The 22,867-nt window shown below is 39.8% G+C and overlaps 1 protein-coding gene across 1 annotated transcript in view; it reads right to left on the reverse strand.

Moving 5' to 3' along the window:
- Positions 1-22,867, reverse strand: part of KHDRBS2 (KH RNA binding domain containing, signal transduction associated 2) — a gene marked incomplete at both ends in the record, with an annotated part of 384,824 nt that overhangs the window by 110,049 nt on the left and 251,908 nt on the right. Inside the window, 2 exons of the mRNA XM_081998222.1 lie at positions 9,149-9,344; positions 12,461-12,588. Of these exons, the coding sequence (XP_081854348.1) occupies positions 9,149-9,344; positions 12,461-12,588 (324 nt within the window). The remainder of the gene's footprint in view (positions 1-9,148; positions 9,345-12,460; positions 12,589-22,867) is intronic.

Below are 22,867 nucleotides of genomic sequence, written 5' to 3' on the forward strand. Positions count from 1 at the left end.
TCTCAGCATTTTTCCTACCGTTTAAAGAGGCACACTAAATCTGCACCTTTGATACAATATAACAGATGCAATTGTTTTAAAAATGACCATATCTGAGAACAACATTGACCTATTTATCTGACAAAAAGGTATTCATAGGAATGTCCCAGTCACTTTAATATCACCATTGCTAAAGAAGTTAAAGACAGAAGAAAAAATGTGTACTTCATCCAGTCCATCTGATTATACAAGTAAAATTATTCCTTTAGATACTTGTTAGTATCCTTTTCCTTTCTGTATTTATTTTCTACATTTACTTTTTTTTCCCCAAAACTGTGTTATTAGGAAAGAAAATATATGCTTTGAATTTAATTTTTAAAATTTTTTTATTTTTATTTTGAATTTTATTTATTTATTTATTTATTTTATCCTTCATGCTGATTCCTTATACAGTTACTCATGCACATTGCGGGCTGCAGAGGATCTCTGTGCAGCATAAAGTCCTTATAAACAGATGTGCTGGAAGAAATGGACCACGTTTTTCTGTGCTGTAGCTACGGATAACATATATGCATACCCGAATCAGAATGTGAGCACGTATCTCTTTACTGAAGCAAAGATTTACTGAAAATGCTAAGGCAGTTGGAGAGTCGTAAACCCTTCTCCTTCCAAAAGCTGTAGATAATGGGACTTTCACATGCTGCCTCTGGGGAAGCCACTGCTGCCGTGTCTCTGCAGGTGGCCTGCATCCGAGGCACAGCTTGAGCGAGCTCTGTCTATAAAAATATACACCCAGGGTATATATATGCATCCTATGTGTATGAGTTATGAAAATCTAGGCTCACATATATGTTTGAGCCTCCCTTAAACACCCGGAAAGAACAGGCATATTGCCGGACGGGTGCTTCCGCACCCAAATGCATGAGATGAGATAATTCATCTGTCACAAGCCTTTTTCTTCCTATGTATAACTGAAATTCAGAGTTGCAAATGCACCGAACATAATGAAGGAAAAAAGATTATACACATGTAAGGCTACTTTTCAGGCCTTTTATTGCACCAAATACAAATCCTCTTTTTCAGTTATCCTGAGTAAGCATTAAGTGTATGGATAGAGGCAACTGGCTAAAAGACCCATCAGCCAGAGAATGAAACAGAACTGTTCTTTGTAATGTTTGTCTTTGATTTTAAGAGCAGTTGCTAAATACGTATCTCTGCAGTTTCACGCAGAAGTATTTTTTGCAAGATGACAATGTCACAAATGTACCAAAGAGAAGAACATAGATGAAAGCTTCCTGCAACATGAAGTAGTTTTTAAATACGTGCCATAATATTCCAGTAAAACTAAAATACTGTTTTGAAACAATCCATAAAAGTTTTCAATTAATATAAAACAGTTCCTAAACTGTGCATTTTACTATTTAATAAAGCTCATGTTTTAGCTACAGTGAAATTTCCTAATAAATAAACATAATACACAGAAGTACTCTGTTAGCTGTGCATGGAATCTATTGATATAAAGAGCACTCTGTTTATCTACTATAATAAAAAGTCACTAATCTGAGTTTACCAAAAGGCTAGACTGACAAACACATGAGTAAGACTGGTGTGCTGGAGGCAAGGCTGGTGCGATAAAGTTAAGTACCATGGCATCTCATCACCCAGAGGCTTTCCTAAAACCAGGGCTCAAGGCTTCTGTAATTGCCTGGCACAGCTGTCGTCTCCGCGCTTACCAGTCTGCAAGAAATAGCAGTCTGCACCGAGCATTTCTCATTACCACTGAGTTTATATGTGTCTGGTTCCCCGGGAACTCACCAGTCATAATGAACCTTGCAGTCCAAAATTATTTAACTTTTTAGTACCTCGGTGGACTAAATCTGGATAAGAAACTTTGAGAAGTGAAAGAGAAAACTCAAGCCTTCCATCTGAGCTGAATTCACACAATAACCGAACTCTCAACAACTGTAAATTGGACTTGTCCCAAGTCTTTAACAGCAGTTCTCAAAGTTTGTATGAGCTTGTACAGAAAAAATGTTTATAACTCACCTTTACAACCTGTCATAAAAAGGATAACATGGGTGGAGATACAGTCACATTATAATGCACCGCCAGGAAATGCCTACAGAGTTATTTTGTACCAAGACTCTTCTCCATCAGATAAATGGCCAAGTGACAAGTTGTGACAGATCCAAGTGACAGCAGGCAAGTATTTTTGGTAACAGGCTCCTGAACGAACACACCGTTTAATGATCAAATGGTGCACTGCATGATGCAGACAAATTCTGTCTCGATGAAGAATACCACATATATTTTTTATGTAGGATCTTACGAATATAACCACATACACTATGAATATTTAAGGACCATATGAAAGCTGGATGATCAGCTGAGAGATGCCCTTCTCTATATAACAAATATAAATATTTATTAGGTTGTAGTTGTATTAAAATCATGTATAATACTAAAACATGTACAGCTGCATCAGCATTTTCTTTTGTACTCTGTCTAGCACATAAATTAACTGTGAACCGAAATCTTGATAACTAATGTCCAGGAGAGAATTATTTTTGCCAAGTAAGCATAGCATGAAGAGGACAACCGAAGAGCTTGTCCTCCACAAAATTTTTTTGCAGCATTTATATGTAGATGTTAGAGTATATGTATTTTATGTAAAGTTTAGTCCATTGAATAACTATGATTATTACCGTCAAATCAAAACAAATGAAGAAAATGATATAATAAGGTCTGCTTTAGAGCACATTGTCAATTAGTGAGAAATTCATAGCGGTGATGAATCTGAAAGCAGTATTCACATTTATTGATGTATTGCTCTCAGGACAGTTCCTTTAGTTTCATGAGTAAAACCTGATTTATTCAGATACCATCCATAAGAATAAGACCCAAACTACAGTTTGCCCAGGTAAGCAAAAAGCTCCAGGACTGCAGGTTCCCAAACACTGATGTTTTAATGCTGACTGTGGTTTTTGCTCTTAGAAAAACATGAAAAAGTTAATTCTGTATTTATGTTGCTGGATTTTTTTTTTTTTGCAATAAGTATTTTTATACTATTGATGGACCAAATTCTCCAAAGTTCGAATAACTAACAGAAAAATCCACTCTACCTTCGTGAGGCCATCATTCACAGTATTCTAAAGCTCAATAGGGTATTTCAGATAATATAAACATTATCACGTTTATCGCTATTATAGTAAAAATAAAATTTGATTTTTCAAGTGACAGCAGATGTAAGATGAATATAGCCTAGCTCTTTTTCTAAGTTCCTTGGGCATAAATAGGTAATCAATCATATTTAATCAATATGTTGTTCAGCCATGCAGATTCACATGTCTATAATTCCAGCTTTATTCAAATGCTCTTTAGTCTCAGTACATTTTTCATTGATTTTTTTTTTTCATCCAAGAGAGGCACAGAAATAAGCAAGTGGTACATCTTAAAACTCGTAAATACCAATTTAGAAGAAAATGAAAATAATCCCCTTTGACTATCATTATATCCAAAACGTTTCAGTGTTTTAAGGATTGGAACATGTCATCTTAGTTGCCTGGGCCTCACTCTCACTGAGAATGTCCTACTGGGATTGTAGGAATGGACTTTAAAAGTAGCAGAATCAAGTACTAGTTGCTCACTTTAACATATTCACTAACTGTGTTAGTGAAAGCACTAACACAGATGCAAACATGCCATGAAGGGGAAGTGCAGGTCTTTATACAGTAGTTTCCATCTACATTCAGAAGTGGCAGACAGAATGGATTTAAAAGCCCTAGGAGTTCCAGTTTAAAATATTAAACAAAACCTCCACAACCAAAATTTTGGGGATTGCAGTCACATGTAAATGTTGATTATTCTTTTTAAAATGCTAAAGTGTGACAAAATGCCTCTTATTGTCAGTCTTTTCATTGTCTAGGTTGGCACTGAATAAACATGAGTATAGTTGTTTCAGTTTGTTTGAAAACTATTGAAAAATGAAAATAACCATTGAGCTTAGAATAAACAGTTGAAAGTGGCATTTTCTTTCATTCTAAATAGCTTGAAATGAGAGGAAGAACAGCATGACATTAAAAACACAATCTATCTTATTGTGTGGTTCTTTTTCAGTGACTTTGAAGAAGCTGTGTTTGGCTGGTTTGATCAGTGAATGGAGAGGCGAGAAAGAATATTTGCATTTAAAATTGCTTTTTAATCTGGCTGTCCTAGATCTAGGAGCTGTACCAGCTTCTCAGTGTCTGACAGACTGGCCTATTTCTTGCAAACAAATTATGTATTTCTTTGTAGATACAAGAAGCTCGTCAAAGTATTCTTATTAAGATGAGTGGCTTTCTGTGTAAAAGTCCCCTTTCTTATCCGGATGTAAAAATGCAAGTGGAAGTAAATGTGTATGTTAGCCCCAAATTCATTCTGTTTGGTAATTCATGCAAAGAATGCAGATGCAAACTGGGTTAAGGGAACAAGTGCTAAGTCACTTCCAGACTTGCATTAGACCTCTTAGCAAGGCTCATCATAGCTCTTAAAAAATTAAAGAAAAATATCACTGCACAGCTTATTACTAGCTTCTGGTTCAGAAAGCAAAAATACAGTTCCAGAGTTCAAATGCCTTCCAAAACAGGATCTGAAAGCAACGGTATTTTTGGCTTATATTTGGGTTAGGCATCCTTCAAATATTTAGCTTTAATCTTGAGTTAAAAACTCTAGATGCTCAGATTAAAATATATTGTGCTGAACATTGGCTTTATTGCCTCAGTAGGATGTTCCTTCCAGCAGAAGGTCTACTCAAGCGCTCCTCACTCTTCACATCTGTATAAAACATGAACGTCAATCAGTTATGTCTACCGCCTGTTTCTTAAGTTGCCAACAAGACCATAGCCTTTAAAGTTGCTTATTCTTGTTGAGAAAAGACTCCAGAAGTCTCCCCTCAGTCTGTAAAGATGATAACAATGTTAATTTTCCTTACTATATTTTGGGTAGATGATAAAAGTGGATGTCCAACCAAACAAATCTTAACCTTTGTAATGAAAAAATGGCACAAAATCAATCTTACCATTGTCCTTGTCAATAAAGGTGATGATGCAGGACTGAAACAGTATTTGAACTCATTTTCATTTACCATCTCCTATCTTGGTGCACTGATACAGAAACACTGTAAGATTTTTAGATGGGACATCAGCTGTCTAAGAGATGAAACTAACACCTTAGACAAAAACTGTGCAAGATGTCAGTTTAAAAGAGGCAATTAAAATGCAACTCCATTACCCTTCTCTCTACTCAAAACAATGTAATGTAGAATATGAACCTAATTTACAAAATTTGTTTGATAAATCTCAAACAGCCATCATGTCATTAGTTCTAACTGAGGAGTCTGCTGGCATTGCCACCCTCCCTACCACCCATTCCACGTTCTGCAACATCAACAAAATCTACCCTCTTTTAGTTTAAAACCGTTACCCCTGATCCTATTGCAACAGACCCTGCTAAAATGTTTGTCCTCATCTTTCTTATAGGCCCCCTTTAAGGACTGGTAGGCTGTAGGAAGGTCTCCCCGGAGCCTTCTCTTCTCTAGAATGAACAACACCAGCTCTCTCAGCCTCACCTAATAGGAAAAGTGTTCCACCCCTCTGGTCATTTTTGTGGCCCTCCTCTGGACCTGCTCCAACAGCTCCTTCCTGTGCTGAGGGCTCCAGAGCTGGATGCAGGACTCCAGGTGGGGTCTCACCAGAGCGCAGTAGAGGGGCAGAATCCCCTCCCTCAACCTGCTGGCCACACTGCTTTGGATGCAGCCCAGGATGCAGTTGGTCTTCTAGGCTGTGAGTGCACATTGCCAGCTCGTGTCCAGCTTTTCATCCACCAGTACCCCCAAGTCCTTCTCGGCAGGGCTGCTCTCCATCCCTTCCTCCCCCAGCCTGTATTGGCACTGGGGATTGCCCTGACCCAGGTGCAGGACCCTGCCTTTGATACACTCATAAAGAAGCATTAAGCAATAAGTCAAATTAATTTGTGTACTGCATTTATGGAAGGAGTAGGAGTATGATCCATAATACATTTAATGGGGAACCACACTGCATTGTTTTCAGTAAAAAACCCCACAACAGAATATGAGGTCCAGATGGCTGTTTTTAATGAAGTTTTGACACCTTTTTAGCAGCTAGGGACATCTTCAGTACAGCGGTGTTTGTGGATGAGAGGTGTAAAATTGTGTCTCGGAGAGTAATGACAGAGGGCTAAGGTCAGCTTTGTGAAAGAAGCTTCTTCTCAAGAAAGTTCACAATGACCAGGTCAAGCTTCTGCTCTGAACTGCATTCTGGTGGACTTCTCCTTCAGCAGAAGAGGAGCACGTATGGACTGGTCACACTGAACTAAGGCTCGTCACTTTTATGCACCAGGTTACAAACTCAGGACCATGCCTCTGATCACAGCAGCTGCACAGCAGCTGCTGCTTAAGCTCTCTATCCAAATTTACAGATGATGAGCTGTTTTTAAAGTGAGGGAGGCTCATGTAGTAACTATTTCTTTCCTTTTGCGTATATCTAATGTCTGTACCTCCTCTTCTGTGGGTAGTCTTCTGAAGTTCCTCTGAGATACTATCTATGCCGCACCCAATAAAAGCTATATATCTTTTTCAAAAGTAAGTAAAGAAAAAAGGTGTGAGGTGTGTCACTCCCTCTTCCCTCTCTATCCCTCTTCTTTTCTAAAAGTTGTTTCAAATTATTTTCCCTTTGGTTGGGGTTGACATTCAAAATGTTGAATGTGAATATATTCACCACAACAACAAGACTTCACTTCTCTTTAGAAAAGAAAACCTTTAGACATTTGCTTTTATGGACTCTCAGAAAGGCCATCAGGAAACCTCAGAATATTTAGATATCGGATAATTACAAAGGAGTGATCCAAACTTTTAAATGCTTATCCAAACGACTTCGAACAGTTAGATGTTTCAAGGTCAGACAGTCAATACAATCTCTGATTAGTAGTGCTGAGCAAATATCTAAAGATTTTGCTCAGGAAATGCTGTTTAAACATCTAAAAAAAAATCTGCTGCAGCCAATCTATTCTATTTCTTGAGTTCACTTTCAGCTCAGCATTCAAATGACTATATCTTATTAGAGCAAAGAAAAATCAAAAATATGGATACTCACAATCAATGACATTGCATTCATGTGCACAATTAAACAAACCAATGTGCTTGCATATAGTAGGCAAAAATTGGAGTGAAATACTGTAGTCAAAAAAGAAAAACGTAAACACATAAAGAAATTGTAATATGCTTGTGGGTTGCCTACAAGCAGAAAATGAGACAAAGTAAATTGGATAAATTTTTCCTTATAAACTAGTTTTTCATCTCTATGATTCAGACTGAAAGAACAACAATTATGCATGACATTTGCTGCTGGTCAACAAATAGATCCACTTGCTTTTAGTATCCAATCAGATATGTGAGGTAGTGGTTGATTTGGGAGGAAAAACTGTCCATGAGATACCAAGATGATTTAGATTGCACTTACAAGTCTTTGTAAAATGGCAAGAGATTTTAATTGCAAACTGGTAGGTGACAGCAAGTCAGGGGAAGCTCATCTATTCCCAGCTGTGGAATATAGATGTCGAAAGGACATAGGAGATGGAAGGATCTCCTAAACATCTGAATTTGTCCTATAAGGAAATATGTTTCTTGCTACTATCAAAGTAAGCAAAATAGAAATACGAACACATTTATTTGTTTTTATTGGAGTAATCTATTACAAACTAAAATGACTCCTTTAATTGTGTGTATATTTTGTGCTCCTGAGAGTATAAGCATTTCAAAACAATGTGGAACTGGCTGAATGCTTTCCTAACCTTGACAATCAAGCTGCCTCAACTTCTCCTCCTGCTTTCCATGTAGCTACAATCCAGAAAAAGTGTGAGAAATGTTCCCTAAAAACTGTTTAATACCCTAGGACATTTAGCAGTACTGTAGATGGAAACAAAAAAGAAAAAAGAGAAGATTTACTTAATTTAGAATTTTAAACTTACATTACAAGGGTTCTGTTTTGAAATTTGTCACTCATGGAGTAGAAAAAGACACAGTTCTGCACAGAAAGGAAGGTCTCATACATTCTGATACTCATAAATAATATACTATCAAGGAAGGATATACTTTTTAAATTCCTTTTTCAGCAGGGCTTCTACCTCATTTAAAAATGGAAACTGTGTTGAAGTAAATAATAACAGAGAGTGACTTTCTTCCCCCACTTTTTCGCAGCCGTTGTTCAGTTGTGACTCTTGACATTAACCGAATGTGTGTCCCTGATTTGAAGTGGCCATGATCTAATCTCTACAAATACAGATGGTAGAGCCCAACAAAGATTAATTTCTGTTTCAATTTCCTTTCTTCTGTTCTAGGAAGACTATTAATTGAATAAAACTGCATCTTCTCAATTATAGTGCATCTTCTCAACGGTTCTCCTAGTGATAGGATTACAGAATGGATGGGATGTTCATCTTACCCTTGGATTTGCCACAGCTGGAAAAAGTCAGACATCATTTTTGATGCTACTTTCTCCTCTATTTGGATATCTGTTGTTATGGTGATAGTTCCAGGAGGGAACATTAATGAGGATGACTTGAAAGCTTTGATGTTTACAACACAATTATTTTTAACACCTAATAAGAAAAGGTGACAGTACATCTCCTTGCTAAATATGCATCATTGTATCAGCTTTCATGAAAATTACCTGAATTTCTATTTGTTACTTATCTGTAACACAATGTTGAATACAAATATACATATATATATACTTATATGTAATAAAAGGGATTTGTAAGAACAAAAAAACCCCCATTTTCTCACAAAGGATATAATTTGTTATTCCTAAGAACTTGCCTGCAGCAACGACTGACTTTTAGTTATAATATAATCTTTAGAATATCTGTCTTGCTCTTTCGTGACACGCTACCCAGCACAACCTTCTCATATCCAAAGCTAAGGTGTGAACAATGCTGCGAACCCGCATCACCCAGAAGACAGGTCTGCGGGCGCACTGCATCACCCAGGCTGTAATTCAGGGGCTAAGCAGTAGAGACAGAGGAATTAGCGGCATGGACTCTCCCAACTCAGCGGTACTTGAGGTTCACCACCCAGTTTGGCTCACGGGTGTTACGAATGCATGCGGGTACTCACATATTCTTCATAGGCCTCGTGTGCAGGTGGCGGGGGTGGTCTGTAGCCCGGGACAGCCGGGGCACCCCTCGCTCGAGGGGTGGGGACGCCCCTCGCCACTGGGGGGACGGGGAGGGCTCCGCGGGTGACCGGCGCTCCTCTGGGTGCTTGGGCGCCTCGTCCGGGTGGGGGCGGAGGAATTGCACCCCCACGTCCCCTGCGGGGAGCAAAAAGAAGCGATCACTTTGGCGTGTACGGCGAGGGAGGACGTGCAAGTGCTACTGCATTTTGAAGGCTTTTACATTTTTACTGCTATTTAAAGTATTGTGTAACTCTGGGGTTTTGGCAGCTACAACGTCAAGCACTTTTGGGCAGTATCTCAGGCAGAACTCGTATTATGGAAAGGCATTATTTTTAAACCTTTTACACCTGACCCTCTTGTTGCCTGTACCAATGAAATTCTGGATCATTGTAATTCACTGAGTTGCAGAGTTACTCCAAAGTAAATCTAGAGGGTGAAGAAAGCGAGGAACTTTTTCTGATGCCCTCAAACTATTTTACAAGAGCAGTCATCATTCTGATTCTCCTGTTTATTGGTGGGTGAGAAGGAGAAACTGAATGGCAGAAGACAATGCAGGATGGCAAAAACTTGCGAGGCAAAGTAGAACACGAGTATAAAAGGAGAGTAAGACTTTTTTTTCCTGTCTAATTTAGTTCAGCACAAGGGAAGGGTGGCACGGGATTCAACTTTCCCCCACTGTGCAAATAGAACAGCACACACAGACAAGCACAGAGAGGTTTAGCATCCTCCTGTTTATTACATGATATCCACCTTGCTGTACTAATTGGTAAGTTAGAAGAAGCTGTTACTGCTTAAAAAGAGGTTCTTGTAACTCTACGATATGACAAATTAGAAGGGGAATATAGCAGGGAAGCAATCTGTGAGTTTTGTTTCAGAGCAGTATGCTCCTGAGAGTGCTGCCTTTCCTGAAGACTGAGTGCTGGATATAACCACGTGTGACACCCAGATCCAGAGCTGGGAATGGAAATTGGGTGTCCTGCAGCAGTATGAGCTGTGGCTTGTTCCCGACTGAGACAACCAAACCCGTAGCACTAGCTTGTGATGTTCACTACTTTATTACAAGTTTCAGCGGCCATTTTTAGAATCACAGAATTACAGAATGGTTTGGGTTGGAAGGGACCTTCAGAGATGATAGAATTATAGTATCTTTGAGTTGGAATGGAACTTTAAAAGTCATCTAGTCCAACCCACCTGCAATGAGCAGGGACATCTTCAACTGGACCAGGTTGCTCAGAGCCCCATCCAACCTGACCTTGAATGTTTCCAGAGATGGGGCATCTACCATCTCTCTGGGCAACCTGCGCCAGTGCTCCACAACCCTCATTGTGAAAAATTTCTTCCTTCTATCTATTCTAAATCTCCCCTCTTTTAGTTTAAAACCACTACCCCTTGTCCTATCACAACAGACCCTGCTACGAAGTCTGCTCCCATCTTTGTTATAAGCCCCCTTTAAGGACTGGAAGGCTGCAAAAAGGTCTCCCTGGAGCCTTCTCTTCTCCAGGCTGAACAACCCCAACTCCCCCAGCCTGTCCTCACAGGAGAGGTGTTCCATCCCTCTGGTAATTTTGGTGGCCCTCCTCTGGACTCACTCCAACAGGTCCATGTCTTTTCTGTGCTGAGGGATCCAGATCTCGACGCAGGACTCCAGGTGGGGTCTCACCAGAGCACAGTAGAGGGGCAGAATCACCTCCCTTGACCTGCTGGCCACGCTTCTTGTTATGCAGCCCACTATATGGTTGGCCTTCCGGGCTGCAAGCGCACATTGCTGGCTGATGTCCAGCTTTTCATCTACCACTATCCCCAAATCACCCTCTGCAGGACTGCTTTCAATCCCTTCATCACCCAGTCTGTGCTGCACTGGTGATTACCCAGGAGCAGGACTTTGCACTTGGCTTTGTCCAACTTCATGTGGTTCACAAGGATCCACTTCTCAAGACTGTCAAGGTTCCTCTGGATGGCATCCCTTCCCTCAAGCGTATCAACTGCTCCACCATAAATATAATTATGCTACTAGCAGAAATTATTAGCATAAATATTTCACTTAAAATACTTCAGTTGCAGTTTTTTTGAAATATTCTCCTGGGATTTCTGACTGGTAAATAGGGAAAGAATCCAAGATTCTGTATTTGTGCAACTGATCCAATCATTCATGTATTTTGCAGGAAGTGGGGGCCAGCACTCCACTGATTACATTTTGAACCTAATTTAAAACTGCCAGTCTGTTGCAGTGATGTTCTGAACATCATTGTTAAGTCAAGCCCTTCAGAGATCTTAGGTGTAAGGAAGACTGTTTTCTGATCCCAGATGGAGTTTGACTGGAAGATGGTTGAATGGCAAGTGTAAAAAAACCTATTTATGCGCATCATACTACCGATAAAAAATTCCATTCAAGAAGAATTGAGGGAAAATGTGATAGACACTCTCAGGGGAAAAAAAAAAATGTCATAGGCAAGATCAACCAGTTCAATTACCAAAGAACAATTCCTCTGTTGTTGCTACATGGTGGTAGGATATGGTGCCTCCATATACTATTTCCTCCAAAACAAAAATGAATTTCTTAGGACCCATCCTGAAATGATCTCTATGGATGTCTAGAAGTAGCTAGGTAACTTAGATGCCTGAGGCAACGAATTTCTTAAGTGTTCACAGTGAAAAATGAGTCTGAAAGAATGTATTAAGATTATGCACTGGCCTTATGAACAAGCAGAGCTATCTGTTACCTATATATGAAAAAATACTTAGAATTCAGGAAACATTCGTACACCAATGTTTTTAGATTATGCCAATGGAATTCATATAAAACTGATAACCTATACAACAAATAATATATAGTGCAATATATATATTATAGATGTTATGCATACAAAAAAAAAATTATTTGGTAAATAAAGTTCCATCCAGACTATGTAGCCTTCTTTGACTATACTATTTTTTTGACCAATGATTTTATGCTACTGACCATACCAATTCTGTGCTGGCATAACAATATTCTTTCCTAGAAATATTCTTTCGCTGGCTTCATAATCTGCTCTGATTTGTTGTTTAATTCTTGTATACCACCCACTGTAGCCTGTGAACTGTAGATCAGAGAACCTGGCACAACATAGAGCACACAAGTTATCTGAAGAAAAACACTTTGCTTTGCTGACCATGATGTGTATGTGATTCTCTTTATTTTTTTTAAGTTATGTTTGTGTTACCACTGTTTACACTTTCTAAAGCTATTAGCATGATAGCTGAGGTTACCACACCTTGAAGGAGCTGCAGGTGGCACACGGATCCCTCTTCCTCGAATGCCCCGTCCACGTGCTGAGTCCTCAGAACCGTTCAAGTACGACAGTTCTCTCAGCTGCTCCTGGCGAATTTCATCATTGTAATCCTGAAATGCAAAAGGTGAAACCTGCTGAAACTTTGTATTTTGTCTGAGCTTCCAAACCACCCAAACCAGAAATTAAATGGATGGTATTTGGGTGAATTGCTCTGCATTATCACCTGCATGCTGAAAAACCATACAGTGGGAGTGGACATCTACCTATAATATGCGAACAGACAAATTTACATGGGTAGTTAAGGTGGCCATAAAGAACATGTACACACAAAAAAACCCACACAAGGCACAGAAGGCATAAACACAAAACAGACACCAAGAACATATCTGTATAGAAGACACAAATGGACTTTCACATACAAAAGGTACCAACCTCAAACAGCTTGAAATTTGATCAAAAAATGCATTTTATAAATATTTTATACTTTTTTGGCAGACATCCCTGGCTATCTTCATGCACTTAAAACACAAAACCCACTTTACACTGAAGTCATTTGATTGGATGATTTAATCCAATACCAATTAGCATCATTGAATGCAGCCTTCAGTTATTCTATATATCCACTAAGCTTCTGAAAAGAGCTCTCGTTTTAGGACTTGTAAGTAACAAAACTATGTTTACTTTATTAATTTGTTACAAAAATTTGTAACAAAAAATTGCTAAATGGTATAAAATAGTCTCATTCTAAGACTGCAGGGTACCAACTCTAGCACTGCAAGCTTCTGCTGGCTCAGTAAACAGAACATCAGATGAACTTCCTTTTCTTACTGATACAAAATACATAATAGTGGGCCATTTTTACTTATTTTGCAACCTTTGCCTCAGTCAGAAGTTCCTTTCTCTTTAGCTTCCTTCTTTTTTGTATTCAGCTCTTTGCCTGCTGATCACGGTAATAAGAGCCCGCTGCAGTAACCAGCTTGCTGGCAGCAGAACTATGCGACAACTAATTAGTGTTTCAAAACAGAAAGGATTATTGAATTTCAGCCCTTCAGTCCTTCCATCCTTCCACAGGCAACTGCCATGGACTGTCATACAAGGGTCTGAAAATGCTACGGCGCTGGCTGCTTCTCGGGTGGTTGACCGTCCAGGACACATTACAGGTGACACCTCTTTTTAGCCAAGTTAAAGACCAAGCAAATAGTGAGATGGAACTGGGGCCTTGCTCGTTCCTTCTCCTTCCTGAGGAGGTCCAGGAAAGCTGTTTAAAGATATGATGCTGATCCTGTTGTGTTCTAAGAGAGTGTAGACCTGGTCACGATTTCCCTTCTAAATACCTAGGAAGTGCAGCTGGAGTAAAATCTATTAATGAAATTCAAGCAACAACCCCATTTATACAATATAGTGTGTGATATTTGCAGCAGAATCATAATTAAAACCAAATCCCTAATTCACTAATAAACCAGATAGTGACTTTCAATTCACACCAATCCCCAAATCTTTTTCAAAGAATCACAGAATCATTAAAGTTAGAAAAGACCTTTAAGATCATCAAGTCCAATGATCAACCCAACACCACCATGTCCACTAAACCATGTCCTGAAGTGCCATGTCCACTCGTTTTTTGAACACTTCCAGTGATGGTGACTCCACCACCTCCCCGGACAGCCTGTTAACAATGCCTGACCACTCTCTCGGTAAAGAAATTTTTCCTAATATCTAGTCTAAACCTCCCCTTGTGCAACTTGAGGCCATTTCCTCTTGTCCTATTGCTAGTTACTCGGGAGAACAGATAACACCCACCTTGCCACCACCCCCTTTCAGGTAGTTGTAGAGAGCAATAAGGTCATTTTTGCACATTTTTCTATCATTCTAACATTAATGATAATAAGCCAAAGACATCTTCCTAAATCAATGTGCTCTTTAAAACACAGAGGAAAAAACACAGAATCAATGAGGCCACATTTACAGCAACTGTTGAACAGGTACTGTGCCTTGCTTAATACCCTCTGTTATTCACACTGGCTTTACAAGGATTAGGACTTCAAACTTGCTGATTGAGTTTATGCTTCAGATTCCACACCAGTGCTGGGACTGAATTTCATTAATAATGCAAGTAAAGTTTGTAAGAGAAAGATGTGGGGGAAAAGAAAAAAAAAAAAAGAGAAAGGACCTGCAAGGGACAGAAACTGGAACTTTCTGTGTTGCTGAATCTCTTTCCTTTGGAACACTGCAGTATAAATTAATTCTACCAGTAACTGCCTCAAAGCTACTATTCCTTCCTCAGATACACATATCTTTTAAAACTTTACTATTGATGAAGCAGAAAAGCCAAATTAAATTCATAATATATAGCAAGATCTGCAAATCTGCACCATTCCATATGCAATGCCCTTAGTTTTTCTACAGGTTAATTACTGCATCTCCAGTTAAAAAATATGTAAAATATATTTTGAAGTGGCAAGGTAAAGACAACAAATTACAAGGAGGACTGTAATTAAGATGCTCGTATGGGTATCCTGAAAGAGAAAGATTTCTATAAAAAATTATAACTCTATATAGATCATTTATCTTATGTGCCCTTTAAAAAGCATAATGAAGATCATAATTTCTATACCCAAAATCTGAAATTTTCAATGGAAATGCTCACTTCGACTCCTTCATTAAACAGAAACATAACACTGAATTAATCTTTCATAACTGCTACATGATTCTAGCTAGAGACAGAGTATCCTGCTGAATATTTAATTGTAGCTGAGTTCAGAGCGTACCACATGAGCAAAATTATGCTGCTGATGTTTCATATATATCTAGTCCCAAGAGAGAGTACAAGATGTTGCAAGACATACCTGTACTGAAGAAAGTATAATGAAGTAGCTACACACTGCAGGAGTATATTGTGTTTCAGAAAAAAAAACCCCTCCTCGTATTAAAATAACCTCATGAAAAATGTTCTGTGTTGCTCGGCTTTTCTTATAGCTCTCCAATAGTCTTATAGCTATTCTTACACCTGATAATCTACATTAACTTGTATGCTTTGCTCTTGTTTGTATCCTTAAAGACATTATTACCTATAAACAGCTTTTCCATTTACTGATGATACTAAGGGTGCCATCTACTCATACCACGGTGGTCAACGTTTGCAAATGACCATGGGAGGTGAGCTAACCACCCATGCCTACGACTATTCACCTAAACAAGCATCTTGACTTTAGAAATACCTAGGATTTACAACCTTAGCAAAGTCAGTAGCACCCAGCGCCACCGTAAATCGTAATATCTACCTAAGTGCCTAAAAAACAGATTACATATTTAGATAAAACATTCCGTATTCTAGAGTACATGAACTCGTTTACCCCAAATTACCAAAATTATGTTTATTAATGAGGGTTGGGAATTATTAATCAGGTCAGTTGCCTTGACTGCTCTGGGAACAAAGGAAACCCATTAGTACCAGAGTCTGACTGGTGGCCGCTCACCCAGAGGCCCTTCCGGCGTCAGCGGCAGAAAGGCACAGCAAAGAGGGGAAAGCACGTAAGCTAGAGAATTCATGAAACCATTTTGGTAAAAAATAGCAAAGTATGACGCAAGCTGCAAAACCTGATCTGAATTAACAAGAACATGTAGCAGCAAGGGAGGAGAGTTAATAAAGAAATCAAAGGGTAAGGCATAAACAGATGCAACGGATTTTTGGGAATATATCATTAGCATAACAAAGGCTCATAGAAGTCAAGGATAAATCAATCTCTTAAGGACCACGATCTCCTGTCCTGACGCACTTCACATGTTTAAGTTCTTTCCATGTGTATGAATGATTTCACTATTAATAAATAACATTACTCTTACCTGTGACAGCTGAATTTCATTCTACCTCCATAGTTAAGGGGACGGTAATTTAGGTTAAACGCAAACTACCTTAAGAATACAGAGTTATGCAAGTCAAACCTAAAATGATAATAACAATTCTTCACATTGACTATTTTAAAGCATGAATAGGGGTCACTTGTTCCTTTATACAGCTGGCATTTTATAGCACACACACACTCCTTACACAGTTAAGCTAGCCATGTATTGTGTGAAGAGCAGACTCCATGAAGTGTTGCTACTACTAGGACAGATTTACAGGTATGTTAATTCCACAGACAAACAACTACATATTAACACCTTGCGTTTAAGTCATCAAATTCCTTGATTTTAACTGAGTGAAAAAGTAGCCAGAGAAAGAAATGCTTTTCTTGTGGTTATTTTCTCTATAACTCTTAAAATGCTTCCCAAAGGTCCCGAGGCATCCATAACTCAAATTTACAGCTGGGCTCTGCAGAGGTCCTATGGTCCTGGAAATCGCAGTCTGCCCTGCCTGCACTACGCAACACTCTTCCTCTCTCAGGCACGTAATACGCTCCGAAGCTCTGTGTTGCCAACAGAGAGCACCACATTCACAGGCGTACGTATGCCCCATCCTGCCACCCTCTCTTCCCGCAATCAGGTAGCAGACAGGAAACGGGAGACGGACTCGGACTCCTGTGGCACGTTGGCATCCTGCCCCGCTCCCAGCATTAGTAAAAGAGCTCCAGGGCTCTGCGTATTTGCACAGATTCACTGAAGCTAGAGTATCTCCCCTAAATCCTGATGTTGCTGCCTTGGGGCTATTTTCAGGCAACTGAAATTCCAGTTAGCCTAAATTTTCCATTGAGTACATGCTTCAGGAAACCCACAGCGAGCCAGTAAGACAGAGAAGTCCCAGTGAATTTTCGGTGGAGCTAGGTGATGTGAATATGGCCCTTTTTTGTTTGTTTGCTTTTAGATACATACTAATTTTGGACACTAAAAGAGACATTGCCCTCATGCTCCCTTGTGCATACAGGGAAGCACTAGGCCTGTGAAAATAACTGGTAGTGAGAACCTCCCTGGAGTCGCTGCTTCTTTGTGTTCACTGTGGGCTCAGGAGAGTGAGCTGTGTTAGGATTCAGCTTCAAAGCATGGTGAGAACCACTGATCTGGACTCAGGGGATCGGGACCTGTAGTTTACTATACTGAAGAGGCGAAGAACCCAGGAATTCCCACTTTCTAGCTGAGTGCTTTAGTATCAGCCTGTTACAAAAAAGAATAGCACTGGATGCTCAATACCAGAAGACCTTGGTCAACTAAATCCTGTTATCAACAGAGATATTTGGCATTTCCTGTTATTTCTTTATATTCTAAGATCCTGTTCTCAGACTCCAATCGGAGTCCATATCGGACTTTTCCCTGCACGTATCTAAAGCCTTTCTCTCTCACTGTCTACTTAGGAAACTTAGACAATTGCGCCAGGTAGGTTGCATAGCCCTCTCCATCACCTCAATTCTGTGGGAGACAGTGCCTCAGCTGGGCATGCAAATTAGGTGGATGCAACTGCATCCTCAAACTTCATTCTTTGTCTTTCTAATGCAAATTCAAAGTTCACTGCAAAACACGAGATTCATCTGTAGCTGAGACCATGCCCAACCAAGCAATTCCTACAAAGTTCATCAGAACCGTGGGAGCTGGCTCCAGCCCACCCTGTGTGGGTGTCTGATGGGTATGCCATATGTTCTCAGTGGTATACCGAGGAGCTCAAAACTGACAGCTGTTTTGATGTTCCTAGATAAGACCCATGGTCTCTGAATCCATGTTTAATGTATATGTGTAGTTTCCTGGTTACCTACAGTCAAAGCCATCTGTTAAGATGGCTTTTTGCCCATTCGCAGATTGGTCTGATTATTTCAGTAGAGCATAGGTGCCAGGTAATGATAGGTTTAGATGGACAGCCTGCAGTGCACCACAAGTGACAATTGCTTCTGCCAGAAGTCCTCCTCCATGACTCCAACATTGCATTAGCAACACATGCCTCTTTGCATTTGCCGATATATATTGGCACTTACGTCAGGCTGTTTTGTGTGCATGCAGTTCTCTGGCAGCCAGTAACCCCAATAAATACATAAAAATATAAATATAATCCATCTGAGCCCAAGGAAGAAACGATTTTCTCTAAGCAATCAGCAACTTAGCCAGCTCCATAGCCATAAACATTATGCCCTTTCACTTGCCACATATGCAAAAAATTGCTGTCTTTACCTGCTTATAGTCTGTCTGAAAAATAAACCTTAATTGTGTGGGTCACCCTTAGAGATAGAAACACATAAAATAGACCATACCTTTCTCTCAGTAGCAGTCTGAATGTGTGGCAGCCAATATGACTTTCAACTTATAAATGCCTATGGGCAGAATGCAAGCAGGCATAAGCTGGAGCCACGTACACTTGCCTTTGAGGTTAGTTGACAGCTGGGGGATTTGTCAGCTTGCCACAGAGAGCACTAACCCAAGCGTGGATGTCATTTTTCTCTTTGAGCATGCACAATTAAATCTGCCTGGCATCATCAGCATGGGGCAGCGCACTCTACAAGCAGTGTGGAAGGGAGGGGGAATGTCTTGCTCCTCGGCATCTGAAGAGAAGCTGCCAATCCCAGAGTGTAAGTTGTGCATAAGAAACTGCTGTGAGACTTCGACCCAGATATTTTAGTCTTTGCTAGAACAGAGCAAAATAAGCCTCACCTAATTGTATAATCAATTTATTATTTTTTTCATACTAAAGAGAGCTTTCAATAGAAGATTATTCCAGTTTACATGGAAATGGTGTAGGCCACACAAAACAACCACACTGAAGATGGGTGCATGATGTTTGAAAAACTTGCAGAAACCTATATTAAATTTCAGCTATTTGCCCCAATGTGTTCCACCCCTCTTGCTCACAGAGGGGTGAAAATGGGTACTGTGGTCTGTGATTCATTCAAATGACAGCTACGATGCCACAGAAGTCCGTTAGCTGACAGCTCCCTATTCCTGAATTTAATTCTGAGTGAATCCTGGCTGCCAGAGACTTGTGCTTATTTACAGCTGTCATTTGAAGGGGATATGTAAGGGAATTGGTAATATGAACAGAGGGCATATAGCAGCCTGCAGGAAGGGTGGTGTAGCCACCTACTCCTAAACAAATCATTACGGGTTCACACCGGATGCTTACACTGGCGCGTAGGAAGGAAGGGATGGGATACAGCTGGTTTTCCTCTGGGAATACCCAGTTGCTTCAAAGGAGGCAGGGAGAGCAGTAGGACTGCCACTGCTCTTCCTCAGCTGTTTGTTGGATCTCCACTACTAATGAGATCACTAATTGCACTTAAGTCTGGAGTAACTGTCTTCTGTAGTCTACACTAAAGCCAACAGGAATAACAAGCTATTCATAGCACCTATGCATCTTCTTTTTCCCCAGCTATGCCAGGTGGGACCCGTATTGCCTCCTGCTAACTCACTGCTGTAGGTTTGTAGCCCTTGTCAAGGATAACAGGGATGGCAACAGCAGCCAGCAAAATTCAGACACGTTCGCTCTTGTTTAGTGTGGCTACAGCTACGCTCTCTCAGTCCCATGTGGCACAGTAAACAAAGGGTGCTGCTCGACCTGAGGAGGCTGGAAAGAGCAATGAAGGATGGGGGAAGTCCGGGCAAGAAAATATCTTACTGCGGGTTTGTTGAGTGTCCTTTCTTTTATGGTTTCTGAATCATTTTAGGTAATTTCGTTAAGTGACAATCTGTACAAGTTGGTTGCACATAGTACTTTGGGACTGAACTTGATACATGACACAGGTATTAGTTTCTAAAGCAACATTAGTATTTTTTTGACTTATTGCAGTATAGGGTTAAGGTAACATGAGCTGTCCTTGGAGTAAGGACTGTCTTGGCAAGCGCTAAGTCTACTACAAACACAGAGCAGAATTGTTCTTAATAATGCGACTCATACTGAAATCTATTATTAGTAGCTGTGGTCTGATTCTAAGTCAGGAGATAGATTGAGAATGTCTTAAATTCAGCCAGTGCAGACCCAGCTGTAACGTCCTGGGAGCAGGAGCTGGCAGAAGGGTGGTTTACCACAGCAGCACTGTCCCTCGGCAGAAGAGCTGTGGGGATGGTAGCACGGCCCGTCTGTTCAGTCCTCTGTTTTTCCAGAATAAGGATTTCTCCAGACTAACCTGGGTTCTGGTCTAGATCCTGCACGTGGATCCCTTCAGGGACTCTCAATCTCTCTTTGATCATCCAGTTTAGCCACCGCCTGTGTCGAGGTAGGTTTCTGTAGGCTCAGGGTAAACAAGACCACCCGTGTGGCTGGTACTCTGGAGCAGCATGGCCTCCTCTCCTGACGGCTCCGCAGCCGTCATTGCCTGGCACGGTGGCATGGCGGAGAAGAAACTGGTGGCACAGGTTGGGGCAACGCTGGGGTGAAGGAAAAGGATGAAGACTCTCCTTCCTTCGTCAGTCGTAGCAGCAAGCATGGAAACTCCTTCCAGGAACTTCAGGCCACCATCAGGGCTTGGCTTTGGGGAGGCAGCAGTGCCTCGGCATTCTCTGTATTACTCGTGCACTCCTTCTACCCAGAAATCTGACTATTCCAAACTAAACAGCATAGCACATCCTCCCCAGAGCCAAGATTTTCTTGCATACTAAGGAAAAAAATAAAACAAAACATGCTGGGAAGATGGTCTATAACAGCACCGTAAAAATACAACTGCAATTTTCACTGCTGGGATCAAAGATATTTTAAAACTGCTTGGTTCAAACTGCTATAATCTGAATTAGTTTCAGTACTGAGAGATTTATGGGTAGCCAGTGTAATGATACAGAGGACAAACAAAGGAGAACAAGAAGGTATGCGAGGACCCCTGCTCTCCATGCTAAATTCAATAAGCATGAGGAAAAGACAGTGAAAAGGTGCTGCTATTGAATCTCGGGGTCACCATCTGAACTGTCGCAGAAACTAAAAATATTAAAATAATTTAGACTCAACTTTCTGAAGTTTACGCTAAACTTTAAGTGAGAAAGCGTGTAAATATAGCAATAAATTAAAAAAAATTGAAATGAAAGGGAAGAAATATATCAAATAAGAATAGTTGAAATCATGCCATTGGAAAAACCAAATAAACAGCAAGCTCAATAAATTAGCAAAAAGTACTTTCTCAAGTATGTAAGTTTAAAAAAGCTGATTTAATGATTCCATTAGGCAAGTATGCATCAGGTATAAGATATTGTAGGTTTTGTCTTTTCAGAGCAAGATGTGAGACAAAAGGAAAGATGATTAAGGAGATGACAAACAGTAACAGGAGGTAGAAAATCATTCACAAAAAAAAAGCTTAGACCATATACCAAGTACAGATATACTCATTCCCAAGTGTCTCTCCACTCTTTTTAAAGTACACGGTGTATGAAAGATTAGGAATGAAGTGTATAAAACTGAGAAAGTGCTGCAATTAATGCAGCCAGATACAGCTGAAAATATTGCCAGAGTGTCAAGCTCAACAATTTAATATATAATATGATTAAAATGTTATCAGTTCTATATTTGTTATTATTTAATTTGAATATATTTTATTTTGTTATTGCATAAACCCTTGTAAATAAGATTATCCACTAGGAGATATGGCATCTCTATTTATAATGTCTCCTTTTCTGCTCTGCAGCATGCATTAAAGAAGGTTTCAAGTACTTTAACACAATTACCACTGCTTTTTAATTTTTTTTTAAGAGTATTGGCTAATTCCCGCTTATTACCAGGTAGCAAAAAGTTCTGCCTCTCAATATCTTTTAGATTCTTCCATTGCTTCACAACTGGTGCATCTAACCAATCCCTCCCCAGGTGGCTGCACAAGAAGACTAGCATTAGGTCAAATACAAACAATCTAGGCTCGAGGGGAAAAGTGAAATAAGCTCCACAGCTGAAGGACCCTGTCACTGAGAACATCTGAACAGAAGCAACTGAAGATCCAGATCAAGCACAAGTATTAACCCAAGGAGTGGCAGTGTAGCCAAGGGAGAGATGTAGGCTGTCCTGTGGAATGGTGCCAGAAAACTTACAGGTAAAAAATCTATTTATAAACAGCACACGGAAGCAGAAAAACAGCTTTTAAGCAGATGCATTTATAGCAAGATATTCCATTTAGTAAATGAGCTTCTGTATCTCATGGCAGATTCTGCATCTCATGGCAGCTTCTGCATACACTGAAGTGTTGCTCCAAATGCAGTATATTCCTGCATTAGGTAATCTTAATGATACGCATTGGACACAGGAGAAAACTGTATTCTCAAGAGGAAAAACTCAGGCATACTGGAGAGATGCAAATGGGATAAAAAAAGTCAGACTTAACTATCATGTTCCCTAGATAATTCTAGATTCATTAGCATATTAACTTTTTCAACTTAATTTCTGACTCGAGAGACCACCACTGTATTTTCTTAGGAATTGCTTTATGTTTATAGAAACACAACATGATAGAATTTTAACTAAACTTTTAAAGAGTTTCACAATGATAATCTTACCATTGAAGATTAAAC

This window comes from Phaethon aethereus (genome assembly GCF_964289735.1).
Source record: "Phaethon aethereus genome assembly, chromosome: 3".
Classification (NCBI taxonomy): domain Eukaryota; kingdom Metazoa; phylum Chordata; class Aves; order Phaethontiformes; family Phaethontidae; genus Phaethon; species Phaethon aethereus.